This window comes from Buteo buteo, chromosome 25, assembly GCF_964188355.1.
Source record: "Buteo buteo chromosome 25, bButBut1.hap1.1, whole genome shotgun sequence".
NCBI classification, from domain to species: domain Eukaryota; kingdom Metazoa; phylum Chordata; class Aves; order Accipitriformes; family Accipitridae; genus Buteo; species Buteo buteo.
In genome coordinates, this window is record NC_134195.1 from 3,855,472 (window position 1) to 3,873,318 (window position 17,847).

The 17,847-nt window shown below is 36.7% G+C and overlaps 1 protein-coding gene across 1 annotated transcript in view; it reads right to left on the reverse strand.

The window, feature by feature from the left end:
* Positions 1-17,847, reverse strand: part of CCDC138 (coiled-coil domain containing 138) — a 42,072-nt gene that overhangs the window by 12,614 nt on the left and 11,611 nt on the right. Inside the window, exons 8-13 of the mRNA XM_075057427.1 lie at positions 16,714-16,791; positions 16,524-16,634; positions 14,236-14,400; positions 13,349-13,465; positions 12,111-12,303; positions 6,699-6,875 (exon numbers count right to left, since the gene is read on the reverse strand). Of these exons, the coding sequence (XP_074913528.1) occupies positions 6,699-6,875; positions 12,111-12,303; positions 13,349-13,465; positions 14,236-14,400; positions 16,524-16,634; positions 16,714-16,791 (841 nt within the window). The remainder of the gene's footprint in view (positions 1-6,698; positions 6,876-12,110; positions 12,304-13,348; positions 13,466-14,235; positions 14,401-16,523; positions 16,635-16,713; positions 16,792-17,847) is intronic.

Below are 17,847 nucleotides of genomic sequence, written 5' to 3' on the forward strand. Positions count from 1 at the left end.
ATTGTTTCTGGAAAATGTTTCATGTCTGGCATCCAGGAATTCTCCTGAACAGTGTGTTGCAACTACTGTCCCAGAAACAAGATCTGTTGAGAAAAGAAAATTGTAGTCTTAGGGAGAGAACTTTGGGGTATGAAGATGCCCTGGAAGCTACTGGTGTCATACTATAACAACCTGAATGATTAAAAGTAACTCTTACTTTAACTATTAAACATTAATTTTAATAGTAATTTAAATGGAGAAATGGTAAGAGCTTTGTTAAGCAATAAATACATTATAAGCCATTCACCTAACCTGAAACATATCACTGTTTAGCAGTTAATACAATTTGCTCCCAAAATTTCAAAGGCAGTCAGAGCACTGCATTTGTGGAAATCTACTGGCGAGCACATTCAGAGTTTATCAAGAAACTAAATCTACTTTCTGTGACAATACCATCAGAGAAGGTTTTGTTCTTACTTCTGTCTTCAGACAGGTTCATAGCTTACAGATGGGACTAAAAACCAAACATCATGGCTTGGTAGCCTGCTTTCCTTAACTAAGGTAAGGAAACCTTCAAAAGCCTTGGTACTGACATCTTTCAACCCTCTCAAATGACCAGAAATATATCTCTTCCCCTTTTACTCAATGGGAAGCAAGAAGGATGTCTTTATAGACCACTCATTAGTTTCAAAGACCAAAAGAAGGATCAAGCTGAATTTTATACCACTCATCTGAAGCCCCAGATTCAAGCAAAATAACACCACCATTAAAAAAAGACTGCAGGACTTGGTCCCATGATTCTGCTTTTATCAGTCAACCTTTGCAGCAAAGGAAAGATGGATATTCTCCAGAAAACAAACATGGATTGAAATCCTGGTAATGGATATGGAGAGACAAATAAGAGATTGAAAAGGATAAACCTGAACTGGCAGTCATCCCATCTGACCATGAAACAAACCCAGCACTGATGAGATAGCTACAGTGCAAATAAAGCTAAACTGCTACTTCGGTGCTGTGTTCACATGTATCAGCTATTGGAAAGCACATTTAAAACAGAAGAATTAACAGGCTGAAATGTACCAATTTATGCACTATTGCGGACATTTTTAGACAAAAATATTAGCAAAATGTAGTAAGAGAAAAGGGATAAAATATCTTTGTTGAGTTGATTTTCTACTGTCAGGTTCATAACAAGCTGTTAACTCTCCCAACTGTGGAATTTAGGAGCAATCTATTACTCCCACTGAAGATAGCAGACTAAACTGACTAGACTTCAGCTTAGGCCACTGAGCTCATCCAAAGGAAAAGAATCACTCCAGCATGCAAACAACATGAAATAGAACATAAATTATTTAAACTTATATTGTTTATCCTAACAATTACCTACAACTTAATTTCAGCTACTTATTAAGTTTCTGGAGTAGGTTAAATGAAGCAAGTATTTGCTAACAGAAAGCAAACTGTTAGGTAAGGACTCACTCAGCAGCAAAGTTTCTTTCCTCAAATGTAGCAACAGTAAAAGTAGTGAACAGAATCCACAGAATTACTGGAAGATGGGGAAAGAAAAAAAAAAAAGACTATTACAGCATGAGAGTAAGCTGAAACTGAAGTTCTTGTGACACAAAGAAAACTCCCTGAAACTACTGCATAACATCTCTAGCAGCTCCTCTCACTTAGGCCCTAAGGAGCTGGCCAAAACTAACCTCAACTTTTTTCACCCCTGACATTAAAAGTCAGCCTTTGTTCCCACTAGGAATGTTTTTGTATATTAAAAGAACAGTAATCAGTATAACATTTTACCCTCCTCTTTAGGCTTCAACATCTTTGTAAAAGAGGTGAGGCAAACAAGATTGGCATATATAGATATATTCTGTATCCGAGACATACTGTTACAGTTCCAAAAACATTAATGACTGGGACAAAATGGTGAGATGATTTTTGGCTGGCAGCATACTGCAGAATTATACAATGGCATGAAAACTCACTGATATCTGGGAAATGCCAGTGCAGCTGGAATACTATCCAAGTTCTGATACCTAAAACATAATGTAGTCTGGTGACATGTATGTGATTTGAGATCCCAATTTGATAAACACGCATAACTTGAATCCTTCCAAGAAATAATGTGACTGTATTGCATACTACAAGGTGGGCTCTGGAGTTTTGTATGGTATGATGATGCAACTAAGTTTCAAGAAACGTACACAAATAAGCTTCCTAAGGGTACCAAAATTCTTAATAATTTTTTTTCACAGAATTCCTGTGGTGTTAAGACCACCGTGTTTCTATGGCCTAGCTGGACAGGTACACTGGTATTGCCCACTCTTGTACAGAATACATGTCAACTCAGACAAATTTTTCATGAAGCTGTGGACCTCAAGCATTTTTTTTTTATTTTTTTTTTTATATAGTTTTAAATGAGCTTGCAGCTGGTTTAAGAGATCTACTAGACTGGCATCATTCCTGTGGAATATGGTAAGCTTTCACTAATTTGGAATCAAAAAGATTAAAGAGTAAACCTTGATCCTAGTAGTGACCAAAAATGTTCCAACCTGGAATCTGAAGTATTATTAAGAGATAAACCAAAAAGAGCACCTTGAAGGCTGATAACCCAATCCTATGGCTCTAATGAGGAAATTATGAAAAATGGTTTTACCACTAAGAATGCAAATGGATAAACCTGGTGACACAAAGGGGGTCAAAATAAGCTGATACTCCCCTTTTGTCTTTGGAGTAGGAATGAAATGCCTAATCCCTGATTTCTACAGTTACATTTTCCACTGTTCTAAGTACACATTCAGATATTGCTTCAACACTACCATGTCCTGAAGGCATGGATGGGAAAAGTAATGCAAGAGTGGAAATCCATCACGGAGCTCATTCAGAGTTTATCAAGAAACTGTATCTACTTTCTGTGACAATACTATCAGAGAAGGTTATTCACTGCAACTATCTGTAATATTCACTGCTCACACTTTCTTGCTCTCATTAGACCTGGGGATTCCAAGTGAGGTTTCCTGAAAGAAAGTCTGTCACTAGAAGTCATGTAGGGTCTTTGGTGTAGTAACCTATGCTTTTTCCTTTGTACTTCACACAACTGAGCTGTGCAGTGCAAAAAACTGATATCTGCTTCTTCCTTCAGACTGGAATGCATAAGCTCACTGAAAACACAGAGGAGCTCCAAATTATCAATGAGCAAAGAGTTTCATTAGCCTTTGAATTGAAGGGGTACTGATCTTTAAACAAAGTATTTTTTATGGCTTGAACTCCAACCCTGACAGTTCTCTTCATGAGCCACAGTCTTAAGGGCATGGATGTGCCCAAACATTCAAAAACATGTGTGGGCATACTGCATACCAGGCGGCATGATACACAGAGATTTTGCCTATCAGCTGCCTCTCACCATATAGATTTTACTTCTTCCCACTGCTCTGTGAGAGGAGAGTCTTTTTTTATTAAAGTTAGCCTTACCTTGACAGAAGCAAATGGTGAGTGTCAACACACATTTAAAGAATGACAGAAAAGGAGATCTTGCCAAACAAATCCTGGTTTACTGTCCTTTTTCTTTTCTTTTTTTTAACTAGACTTATTTTAAGTGATCCTTATTGCTTTAATCTTTCCCAAATAATAGCCATGAGATGCTGACTAGTGCAAAGAAAGCCCTAGAAAGAATGATGGCATCTCTGAAGTGCCAAAAAATGATGCTGCAGTTTTATTGTGAAAAAATTCTGTGTTAAACGTTATTCCCAGCCTACCAGGCAAAAAAGAGTACAGAACATTTAACACACTATTTGGCTTTCTGGCCACGGTTTCCAGGAGGAACTGAAGAAACTCAACTTCATGCATTTTTTTCAAGTTTTGAAATGCCCTGAAGCCATCCTCTGGACCACCTTATGATCTAGCAAGCTTTCTCAGACAACTGAATCACTCTAGAATTAATTATTCCTCCACCTCTGCCTGCTGATCATTCTCCTCCGTGTGAAAAAAAGATGTAGCAGAAGGCAACAATCAGAACAGTAGAAAATATTGTGTATGAATGCACATCCTGAGTTGGCCAGAACTGACGAACATATAATCATGAGGTCACAGATAGACAGAGAAAAAAAGTACTGAGGAATGTTACCTTTCAGTCCTCCACCACCTCCCACTGAAATGGTGGTGTCAGGATTCTCCCAGATTCCTGATGTGAAACTCCTGAACAGGAATGGAGAGGGAGTGCATGAAAGGCTGTGTGCCAGTAAGATGCACTGCAATAAGACTATTAATTTTAATTTGCCATTAAGGTCTTGTACATAGATAGAAAACAGATGATACCAGTGCCTCAACTGTTGCATTTGACATCATGTTTTCAGTAACTGAATGCCTTACCAGCACTGTCAATGTTGTATGAATATGCAATGGAAACTTGGATCCTGGACCTGTTGTACCAGATATACTATGAAGCCAAAAGCAATGCTACTGATCTAAAATCTGAAAATGAGCATACCAAAACCAAATCAGTCAATGGGCTTAAGCAGTACTGCAGACTCTCTCATTATAATTTCTATGAACAGAAATATCCATCTTAGACTAGTAGGTACTTACTTCATATGCAGCTTAAGTAATTTTCCTTAACATATGAGGGAAATCTAGGTTTCATTTCTGGAACACGAGGAAGATAATTTCTTACAGGGAAGAGAACCCACATGAGGACCTCAGACAGGACTGGACTGTACAGAACCATTAGCATTCATTGCTTACTATAACAAAAGGTACATACAGTTACAGGGAGGAGTAGTGCAACATAGTAGTTATTTCACATCTGATTCACATCTTTCAGCCTGGACAACTAAAATCTGAATCTGTAAAAATATTTCACAAAAAAATTAAAACTTAAAAAAATATGTTATAGAAAAGAATATCTAGAAAAAAATAAACCACTGACTTTTTTTCCAACTTAATTTCTAATCACTTCAGCTCTAAAGGTAGTATTTTTGAACAAAAAATATTGGAATACTCCTATAGAGTCAGAAGATTATTGCAGCATGTTGAAAGAATACCTAGGATTGCATATCTTACAGGAAAAAAAAAAGTCTAGACTTTGCTTCTTGTTGGTCAGATGCTGTCTTTTTGGGTACTATGATTCCATATTTTAGTATATGGCCAGCTACCTATGACTTCATATTTAAGGCTGCACACCAATACAACTTTAAATTGAGCATAAACTCGTGTTTTAATCTAACACAGAGAGCCCTCTGAATATTCACTGCCGCCTTCTAGTTTGTCTTTCAATGACTTTTTAATAGGAAACTTACAAAGGAATGAGAATACGATTTCCCATCAACAATACTACTTCACATTGTTAACAATTTCTTGCAAAACACTATGTATTGGAAAAGAGCAGAACATGCCTATAACTTGTGTATTGGCACTTCATTCTACCAAAGAGAAAAGCTCTGCATAAGGCTTTATATCCAGTTGCCAAGAAATAAATTCGATGTCAATTCAATTAAATGTTACTCCTCCTTCCCTGATTTCACCCGTATATACATCTTCTCTGAGAAGCAACACGGCAAACTGTGAGTGTCTCACAATATATCGCCATTATTCTTCAAACTGCAGGCATCTAGTGTATCAGAAAGACTACTGCTAGGTAGCAGAACATGTACCGTTATTGGCATTACCCAAAGTAATACCAGACACCATCCACCTTGCTTAGGTTACTTTTGTGCATACAACTATTTCTTTCCCAATCACTTTACCAATCATAGTTATGACTATTAGGAAGAATACTTTAGTGTAAGACTGTACTAACTACATGGTCAGAAAAAGATTCTGCAAGGAAGAATAAAACTTCAGTTAAATATTTCTGCCACTTACGTCGCTACAAAATGGCTTTTAACTCAATGCTGTTCCATCCCAAGTCAAACACAATTTCAATTTTTACCACTACAATGCATAGTAACAAAATACCTCCAAAATAACAATACACATTTCAAAAATAGCAGCAGCCCCTTCCTGAACTTTTCTGTTCTAAAAGGCAGTGAGTGATTTTTATCTTTAAAAAAAAAAACCAGTCACAAGATTTATTCAACACGGCACTGGAATGCCTCACTACCTTCATGTTCATCCAGTTGGTTATCAACTGATTCTTCGCTTGTATCACTTGGAAAAGCACTGTAACAAATGAGATTATTAAGCTTTCTATAGGGCCATAGCACCTTAAAACTCAGCAAAACATAACCATCTTTTCTAGAAATGCCATTTCCAATTATTAGAAACTGAAAATTATTGGGGATGAGCTGTTCATTCAAACTAGAAAAAGAACTTAAATAAAGCCTATTTCTTATCTCCACCTGCTGGCAGGTTTTCATGATAAGGCTTCCCTAGCACAGCTTGACTTCAAAGAAAAACATCAGCAAGCTACAACACTGGAATAAACTGAAAAGCCAAACCCAAAAGAGCAATAAAAAAATTCGTATCAATAAGTAAGCAAGCAACCAGGACAAAATATAAAGCATAGGTGCTGAGAGGGAGAAGAAAAGACAAAACTCAGAAAGAGCCAGACAATTCAGAAATACGTTTTATGTCCCTAATGAATTTACATGATACAGATGAATGCTAATACTAGATTAGATTATTTACACACAAGAGTCATGCTATTTTTACATTGTACTTATGCTTGTCTCACCTGTTTTCATAATGATTTTATATTTATTTTTTTAATAACCCAAATTTACCAGATTCTGTGGTCATCTGAAGTAATCCATCAAGAGCACTGGAAAGCAGACCTCTGCTGGATACTTTTAAGTGACTTAATATGACAGGTACACATTGGTATTCCAAAAATAAGGCCTTCCCTTCATCCGTCTTCAAGTCTATGCGAAGGGAATCAAACGCCTGAGCCAGGTAATCCACTGAAAGATATCAGAAAGCAATATGTGAACACCTGTCCTGAAAGTTACTGTTGCAGATATATACTTAAAAGTTAAATGGCTTAAAATATTAAATTTTATTTTTATTTAAAGACATCCTGTGGTTTTATTCCTTATCAATTTGTTGTGAGTGGAGAAAAAGACTAAGTACAACTCATACGTTGAAGAAAAATATACAGCCCTTCTAATATTTTGCTTAAGAGGAAAGAAATTACAAGCTTGCGTAGTTTGATACAATGTTGGTTTCAACATCTGGGAAACCTCTGTTAAAGAAGTCAAGGGCTGATTTGTCTGAATAAGAGCAATTACTTTCATGAGAGCAACTACTCCCATTCCTTTCTATAAAAAGGTGTAGTTTAAATTTCAGTGCATACATTTTATATACTCATCCATTGTGGAGTGCACTAAATTATACGAAAAATGTAGATTAAGTGAACCAATCTAATTTTCTTAATTTCTTGATGTTAAATCTTTCTCAGTATCTTGGAATAGCATTGATTATCTGGAGTGCAGAAAATTAAGTACAAGGAAACGATTTATCCTGTAGCAAAAGTTTAACTGCGGTGCCATCTGCTGGATACTGACATTTTGAAGGCAATGGGATATATGTTCAAACCAATGTGCTACTTCATCACTAGATCATTAGTGCCATGTGGTCAGAGTGATAAAAATTCATACACAGTGATATTTGACATATGTTAACAACAGATCATATTTTCCATGTTATAGAAGCCAGCAGTAAAAAGCAACCATGGGAAACTGAACTGATTCATTCTAATCAAGAGCGCTCATCTGCTTAGGGTAAGTCTCTGCAATAATTTCTTTGTATTGCAATTCTTTTTGCATCATTTTTATCAAACATTTCTAGAAATGTAGGTCTCAATTATCACGCTTCACCAAAATATCTTGACTGAAATAGTTCCCTCCAACAGTTGAAATACTGGGTTTGCTCATTAATGATGTCAGGGTGGTCTTCCACCATGTTTAAATCCTGTGTTTACTGTAAATACTCACAGTATAAATACTGCACAGGTCAGTTAAGCATAAAGACATACTAATCTACTTAGCCATCTAATCCAGAATGATGACTTCCATGAACAAGAACATTGTTCATTATCTATGGATTTAAAATCTTTGGCATCCCCGTTTAGTGTCAATCAGGGTACCAGAGATCGCAGCAATTTTGTAATGTGGATCTCTGCTGTCTAAGAAATGGCCCAAAATTCATAACATATTTCATGCAAGGGCTGAAAAAAATCAGATGGCAAAGGCGGCATCTGATTCTGACATTCTGGCATGTTCTTTCAGGATTACCTTGAAAATTAACATCTCTGTAACCTGGTCTCCATCTCTTTGTGTTACTAGCAGAAGGGATGCTTTTTTACTAGTAAAGACATTGTAAAATACAAACCATCATGAGAACAAACCATAGCAAAAATAGAATCATGGAATAATTTAGGTTGGAATCCAGTCGAACCCTCCTGCCCAAAGCAGGACCATCTCTGAAGTTAGGTTACATTGCTCAGTTGTAACCCCACTGAACTATTATTTGCTATCAAAAGTTTTTAAAATGTCTTTGAAAAGGGAAAAATAAGTCGTTATCACAAAGTGTTGAAAAAGGATTATAGATATGTTCATTCTTATGCTATCCTTGTAAAACTTATTCTTGCAGAAAATCCCGGTTATGCAGCATCACAGTACACAAGTTGCTGCAGGTAGCACCTGCTCTTAATGGTATATAATTTGTGTCTATATAATATATATATTATACATATATATAATGTCTGACTGCCATAAAAAGGATCTGCAACACCTCTTGTTCCCTATTTCTCTTGAAGAGAGAAAAGGCTTCATAACTGAAGGCAGCAGTTAACAAATCAGCTGAGAGAACAGTTACTCTACTCTTGAGAGATATATTTTCCACAGTTTTTTCTCACTCTGTCCAGACACAATCTGATTCTTGTTAACTTGTAGTGTCTACTTTGAAACTTTTACCTTCTCCCTCTCCCATGAGGCAGGGAAGACCCAGTTTCCTCTATTTCTTTTCCAACACAAAATTATATAGGTTTTAAGTAGAGAATTCTACTTTACACTACTATTATACATATCTGCTAGTATGAAAAGTGGGAGGATCCTGGGAACAAAGTGGAAATAGAAAATAATCACAGTGAAAGAGTCACTCACCCTCTGATGCCCCCCTACACAACCCCCCGATTCTTTTTGGTTAACAAAAGGCAGAAGCGTGAGCTGAAAATGATGTAGCTGTTTTAGATACAATAATCCCCTAACAGGCATTGAAGGCTGTCTGGACTATATTATTTAAGAGGATATTTGAATTTCCACCCCCTGCCACCCCCCAAGAAAGAAATACACAAAAAAATCAAGTCTTTATATCATCAGAAGCTCAACTTGATATGTGGCAATTATATTGCATTTAGGATTCAGAGGGGACCTATCAACTCTGCTGCTTTTATGCTGATGGACTCTTTTTGCATAGGTGAACAAAACTGCTTCATAACAATCATTGAAGCCATTATTGAATTAAAAGAATTAAGTCAGAAGAGAAAGCTAATAATAGAAGTCAAAATAAGACATTCTTTTGGATTACTCATCAAATCTGCCGATTTACGAGTTAAGAACCTTCAAGCATAATTCAGATTACATACTACTGTTGAAGTGTTCAAAGAAGTCATATATATATTACAAGTAGGTAAGAATTTGTTTAAATGATCAAAGTTAATCTGTAAGTTAATTTTAAATATCTCTATAAATCACATTGAATGAAGGTTTTTCTTCTCTGGGTTCTGACAGAAAAGTGTACACCGATCTCCATGTCAAAAAATCTGAATTTGTGCCTCTTCTCATAGTGTGCTCAACACTCAGAGCTCATAGGAAACAGTCCGTTTTTGTCATCACTTTGAAGAAAATTTCTTTTAAGTCTTTTAAGATTATATCAGTTTTCAAAGAAGGCTCTACTGAGATTTGCCACAGTATCTTGAAAACTGAACAAGTGGAGTAACCTGTCATGATCTGAAGCTGAAGTCACTATTTTCACAGCTGTGTTATCTCCTGATTTGACCTTCTTTGCTTTTGCCTAGTTAACAAAGTACATTACTATACTACATCAACATAGGAATTCTGAAGATTTTGGATAAAATGGCCACTTTTCATGCTAGACAGATGGCTTTGAAGTCTAAAACATTTTTACGCAGACAGAACATGGTGCCTTTGTAAATTAATCCATTTAACAGTGAAATCCGAATGGACAATCATATCAAGAACTGACAATTTCATAAAGTAGCATTTTTCAATGTTGATAATGTTTTATGGATAGCCATTTGCAGTGTCAGACTTGGTAGGAGAAGAGAGGAGCAGCAGACAGGTAAGGGCTGGAGTATGAACTGTATACTAAACTTAGACCAATGGACAAAACAATTTCAGGACATATATTGTATCACAATTCAATCTAACAATTATAATCCACTACTGTCCTGGTTTTGGCTGGGCTAGAGTTAATTTTCTTCCTAGTAGCTGGTACAGTGCTGTGGTTTGGATTTAGTATGAGAATAATGCTGATAACTGATGTTTTGGTTGTTGCTTATTCCAAGTCAAGGATTTTTCAGTTTCCCATGGTCTGCGAGTGAAGAGGTGCACAAGAAGCTGTGAGGGGGCATAGCCAGGACAGCTCATGCAAACTAGCCAAAGGGATATTCCATACCATAGGACATCATGTTCAGTATATAAACTAGGTGGAGTTGGCTGGGAGGGGCTGATTGCTGCTTGGGGACTGGCTGGGCATTGGTCAGGTGGTGAGCAACTGCATTGTGCACCGCTTCTCTTTCTTGGGTTTTATTTTTCTCTTTTTGTTATCTTCTTTTTCATTACTATTATTATTATAATATTTTATTTCAATTATTAAACTGTTCTTATCCCAACCCACAAGTTTTACTTTTCTTTTTTTCCTATTCTCCTCCTCATCCCACTAAGGAGGGGCAGGGAGGAGTGAGCGAGCAGCTGCATGGTGCTTAGTTGCCAGCTAGGGTTAAACCACGACAACTACACAAGCGGCTTTCTTTATGTGACTACAGATACATCAGAAATACCTATGAACACCAGATTTACCTATAAAGATAAATGCAGTAAAGTTGTAACTATGTCAGAAAAGAAACACTTGACACTGCAGCTGATCAGCCTTTGAAGGGATAGGTAAACAACCTACTAGCTTAAAAAGGACAGTGAAATACTAGAACTGTGCAAAATCTGCTACTTAATTCAGTTTCCAAAGAGTGTCCTGGTTTTGGCTGGGATAGAGACAATTTTCTTTCTAGTAGCTGGTATAGTGTTATGTTTTGGGTTCAGTATGAAAAGAATGTTGATAATACATGGATGTTTTCAGTTGCTGTTAAGTAGTGTTTATACCAAGTCAAGGATTGTTCAGCTTCTCCTGCCCAGCCAGCAAGAAGGCTGGAGGGGCACAAGAATTTGGGAGGGGATACAGCCAGGACAGTGGACCCAAACTGGCCAAAGGAGTATTCCATACCATGTGACATCGTGCCCAGTATATAAACAGGGGGGAGTTGGCCTGGGGGGATCGCTGCTCGGGAACTAACTGGGCATCGGTTGGCAAGTGGTGAGCAATTGCATTGTGCATCACTTGTTTTGTATATTTCAATTCTTTTATTCTTGTAATTTTTAAATTGTATTATTATCATTATTATTTTCTTCCTTTTCATTCTATTAAACTGTTCTCATGTCAACCCACAAGTTTTACTTTTTTGCCCAATCCTCTCCCCCATCGCACTGTATGGGGGGTAAGTGAGTGAGCAGCTGCGTGGCGCTTAGTTGCTGGCTGGGGTTAAACCACAATAAAGAGCAACTACCTGTGCCATTCTATGCAGTAAAGATCTTGGCAATCCAATGACTGCTGTAGTGATAGTTTGACAGAATTACCAACAACTCTTTACCCCTTCTTCAGAAATGTTGACTTGTCTGACAAGAAGTCATCATATTAAAAGGAACACCAATTCCAACATTAAATGAGTAATAGCAAGATTCATACTTGCTTCCAGTGTATTTTATTTCACAAGTTATTAAAACTCAATTAAAAACACTTTTCGCTAATAAAGCATAATAGACTCTACGGTATCACTGAAATGTTTTTTTTTCCCAGGCATATGACTGAAATAAAGAAATAAATATAAAAAAATCAGAACTTACCTTGTGTCACTGTTTTAAGCACAATTAAAGTTGACAGAAACCTCAAAGGCATACAGGAACTCTTAAAGAAAGCTGCCGATTTTGATTTACTCTCTGTAGACTGTTCGGAATAACTATGTGGGTTTCCCTTACTTACTATGCCTTTGAAAATATCTTCGCCAAGTCTCCTCATTGTTGATGTCATTGTTGCATGCTGTTTCAAACAATGCACACAGATAGTGTAAACATTAAAACACACTGAAACCCAGTGTACTATATAGAGATACTTATGTTCCCCTAGCAACTGAACATTAAACAGCAAATCATTTGACCATGTATTGGAATATAATCTGTATAAGAGATACTACTTTGTGTCCCAAAAGCAGTTAAAAAACATTATCACGATGCCTTGTCAAGACATACTTCACAAAGAGACTAGTTAGTGAGGGCCCCTGATATGGTGACATTATTTAAGTTTCCTCTGGTTCCAGAACAAGCTCAGCTTCAGTCAACTCTACTTTGTAAGGTTGCCCGAAGTTATATCCTGTAAAAGCATTTACAGAATCAAGGTCTAAACATGAAGCTTAAGAACACCATACGGGTAAGATCTACTAGACTTTTCATCATAAACTATACAGAAATATTACTTCAGCATCAAACTTCACAATATGCTCATTTAAAATATAGTTTCTTATTAGCACTAAAAAGAACAGCATACTATTCTACTGAATTCAAACTCAACATATTTACAAAGTTTCCTATCTTTTGCTTTAGCAAAAGCACTCTTGACGGCACTAGACACTATACTGAGTCTTTACAGTATCGCTACTGTAATTTTCTTTATTATACTGCTAAATATTTTCTAATAGCACTTCCACCAATTTCAACAAATCTCATGCATAAAGTGAACCTAAAAATATTGCCTTTTCTAGTGCAAAAGTTTTGTAAATACATATATAAAAATATAATTTCTGAGATGCTTAGACACCACAACAGAGTTCACACATACTTAGAACAACTGTGTTTAGATACACAATGTAAAGTTTAAAATTAACTTGAAAATGAATTTATTTTTTTCATTTGCCATCTATCTGTGGTAAACACTATGAATTTATGCTTTGCAAAGACAGCAGAGTTTCTTTTATGTCTACTACCTAAAACACCCACTTTTCCTATGTAGTTAAACCCCAAAATTTATTAATATCTTCTGTGAATTTAGTTTTTAAAAAACCATACTGCAGGAGGACTACTTGTTTTACCTGAATACCAGTGTCTAGCTGTCTTATAGACCAGTAAATAAATTTAATCACAGGCATGTGTAGTTTAGGATTCACAAATGGCATCCACTGGAGTTGCTCAGTAGCTATAGGCAAAAGCTGTAAAAATATACAAAAGTAAAATTACATGCAGTATATGAAACTACTGTATAAGCTAACCACAAGTGAAAACCAACCAACCAAAACTCCCAACTTTCTCCTGGAGTTTAAGAGATTACATATGCAAATACTCACTGGCCAGATCCAGTGCAGGTAACAGATTTTACATTTTACAGGTTTACATGCAAAAGTGGAGATAGATCATGTGAGCTCAATCTCAGTAAATCCAATCCCAATTACTATAAATCTACATATTCTATAATGAAGAAGAACAGTAAAAGATTTTCTGAACACCTTACCAATTTCCAAACCTTGGTATCCCCAGAAAGAAAACAATAAAAGTATAGCATAGTACCACCTTTTATCAGTCATAAATTGAAACTTTAATATCTAATTTAGGGACAAAAATATTTTAAATTAGACATGTTCATCTCCTTAGAAAAAAGGAATTATGTACAGTATTACACATAAAACACAACACAAATTATCAACTGACAGAAATGACTTGAAATAAAATGCTGAAACTCTCAAGTTGAGACAGAACACCACACCTTTCCTTGAAAAGTATCTGTATGCTTTACAAATGATAAATTATCTATTATATCTCACTGCTGGAATGAATACTGACTTATTAACAGTGATTTTGTTTTAATGACTGCATCCAAAGCATATATAAAACAGGCTGATCTGTTATAGTCTCAAAATCATTTAAAAACCCCCCATAAATCTAAAAACGTATTAACACATGCAAACAATCCAAACCCCTTTACCTTCATACACCTTTCCTGGGTGCAGGATTTTTTTGAGGTCTGGGTAGCCATAAATTTATGAGTGTCCTCTCTTTCTTCTTGTATTTTTATTTTGCTAAGGTGTTGGTCTGAGATCCAATCCATAAGAAGAGTTAAGAGCTCATAAACTTGTGAATTCAGTGGTAGCTGTAATACATCCACAACATCAGATACTTCAGCTTTCAAGTTAATGATTTTTCTAAGCCAAAATAGTAACAGACTGAAATATATGAGAGTACATTAGTTCTGAAATATTATGCATAATTTAAAGGATGATAAGTATATGCCTGATAAAATCTGGGAGGTAAGTTACTGTATTGGGAGCCTGCAGAAAATGTTATATTCAAGGAAACAGTGATCTTGAACAGGCCATGTGTGCTTTGTTGGGCCTTGTACCTAGGGTTTGAGAAGCCTGTATATTATTAATATCACCTGTAACTTATAATATTTCTGGGAAAGGTAAACTGTATGTGGATCAAGGGGCGGAAGGTGGCAATCCTGAGCGGGAGACCACCGTACATGGAGGAGTCAGAGACCCACCTCACAGTTAACCTGTGCTGTGCTGCACAGATCCATCAACCGCACAGTTTATCCCGTGCTTGGCCGCAGGATAACTCAGCCAGCTCACTGCAACAGGAGCCTGCGGGCAGCTCCCTCTTGGTACCAGTGATCACGCCTCCTGCCTGGCCTTGCCTTTGTCTAAAAGGGCAACAAGAAGTTCTCCTGCGAACGGCCTTCGTGAATAGAGTTGTTTTCTTGTGAGAAAATTGTATCCTAGCTTGAATGGCCAAAAAGGAGCTTCTCTCCACAGACAGGACCCGCTCAGCGTGCCCTGGGAAAAATCCACTTGGGCTCCACCTGATGCTGCACAAACACAAGGTTCCCAGCATCTGAAGGGACATAAGATTTACTCACTACCTATATTCCTCCTCTTACTCTGTCTTATTAAAACAACTATTTCATTAAGCCATTTGTCGTCAGGCCTTTCTTACAGAGATCCAGAAAGACCCCTACATCATCTCTCTCTCTCTCTCACCTCCCCCCCCCCCGCAGATCAGGTACTATTTGTGATGGTTTCTGGGTGTGAAAAAATATGCACGTAATTTATTTTCTACTTAGACAAATGGTTATAAAAGGCCTGGGAAAAGATTTTCATATACAGAGCCACTCCATTTTATGATTTATAATTCTGGTCAAATGAATCACAGGAAAACCTTTTGTGTCCTTTGCATGTGGAAGTTCTTATTTCAATGCGCTAGACCTCCTTTGCTTTATTTCATACAATCCACTGTTGTTAAAATTTAATTGGGTAATTAGCATTGTTAGAAAAAGAACAAAGACTTCATGAATTTGTCATTCTCTCCCTTTACTACACTGCAATGAAACACTCTACAAATGATATCCAGAGGCCTGAAGACAGGCTGCATGAACAGTTCTCTAAAGATTTCAAAAGTTTTCTTGTATTTACCTTCAGATAACTGTTTTCCTCTTCATTCAGAACTATAACTACTGATACTGTTTATATTTCACTTGCAACCAAAGTACACTAAAACCTACGTATGACCATTTCACAGTTTAGCCTCTAGCTGGGGAAAATCATTACCAGTTGGGAGATGTTGGTAGAGTATTACCAGAGGACTTGCTGCTAAATGGAACAAGATGGAGACAGAAAGCATTTCATTAAGTGATGTAAGAAGATATTTTAAGGAAAACAAGGTGATCATTTTGGAACTGTGTATGAACACCGCATTTATTCTCTTTCCCTCATTAAAAACTATTTCTCAAAAAAATAACAGTAGTACAATCACTTTTGGCTCAGAAAATTAAAATTCTTTATCTGATACTTTGGACTGACTAGTTTTTAGCTGGTGTTATTCATAAGAACAGTGCTGTACTGTAGCAGTAACCAGAATGAGTTTAAGATTTGCTCTGACACAGTGAAAGAAACCAGTTACAGTGTAAGCAGGATATTATTTAAATTCACAGATGAAAGATGACATGACAGGAAAATATACCATGTAAATAAAAATATACACATATACTATATACATACACAATATGAAATCCAACAGACTTATTTTTAGCAAGAAGCTTAACTCTTTGTTAACTGCTCATTTTCCCCCAATATAACCTGTATCTTTTCTTACTGTAACTAATTCACTCATAAAATAAAATTGGAAGTTACATATTGTAATTTGTAGCAGATACACAGAGAATGTTCCACTGCCTAATTTGTCTCAAATGCTTCTTTCATATTGCCCAGTTCTTACCTTAGCAATTTTTGATGTTACCATCACTTTTTCCTGCTTGACAGGTTTACTTTGTTGCACCACTTGACATATGTCCTTAGACTTCCGTACCATTAAAAATTCGTGCTTCCTCTACAACAAAATGTAACAATGGATTATATTTCACTTGTTACCTATAAAGGAAGCAGGTACCTGTAAGAACAAACCTTACTTGTAGATTCTCTAAACGAGCTTGTACTTTTCTTGCTTGACCTTCCAACTTCTTGTTCAGCTCAGTTACATCACTTAACTGAAAGAATCAGAAAATATTAAAGTATCTGTAAATTCAAAACTCACTTCTTGACTTAATTATCACACTGAAATAATTTGATGTTGTTGCTGAGCGGCTAAAGTGTTTAAGTTCAAGTTTTTTCTTCTGAGTACGTAAAGCGACAGAAACAAAATCATCATCCACCTCCTCAACAAATCTCAGTAACCACAGACTGGCTGAGGTTGGCAGGCACTTCTGGAGGTCATCTGGTCCAAGCCCCCAGCTCAAGCAGGGCCACTGAGAACCAGCTGCCCAGGACCATGCCCAGACAGCTGTGGACTATCTCCAAGGTGGGAGACTCCACCACCTCTCTGGGCAACCTTTTCCAGGATAAATAAGACAGCAGTAGCTCTTTATTGACCTGCAGCCCAACCTTTCAGTTTGCAGGGGAAGGATAAGCACTACAATGCCCATCTAGATATAAAGGCACTACACATTTGATTACTTTTCATGAAGAAGTGACATAAAAATGGAGTGCACATTTCAAGAATGGTCCAATAGCCTTGTTAATGGGGAGGGTGAAAGTTTTCTTCTCTGCAGAATGGAACAGTTACTGAGCATGCTACAAAAGCAGTTTGCTCTGTGAGAGAAGATGAGGGAAACTGCAACCTCCATTTAAATATAAGAAACATCCTCTATGCATACAACCATGAACAGCACGTTTATCACAGAAGCCCTCAGTTCGCACAGAAATGCAAAGTTTTTATAGTGAGTGAAAAACAGAGAGACAGATGGGTTGCACCAGAACCATCAACATTCCAGGAGTTAGGTCTGACCTTCTCTAAGAGAAAGAATAAGGCTCTGCTGTAGATTTTTATTGTACTCAGACTATCAGAACTGTAATTAATTCAATGAATAAAAAATGGTCAAATAGTTTAGATAGCATTTTGAGTGTCAGCATTTTAGGTCAGATTTAACAGTCAAGTGAGATGAAAATTCTTACTCTCTGTATTCCTATGAACCACTGTTCCAGTTTAAGAACTGAGAAAATACTGCTTTAATTAACATTTGTAAAAATAAAAAAAATATTGAGCA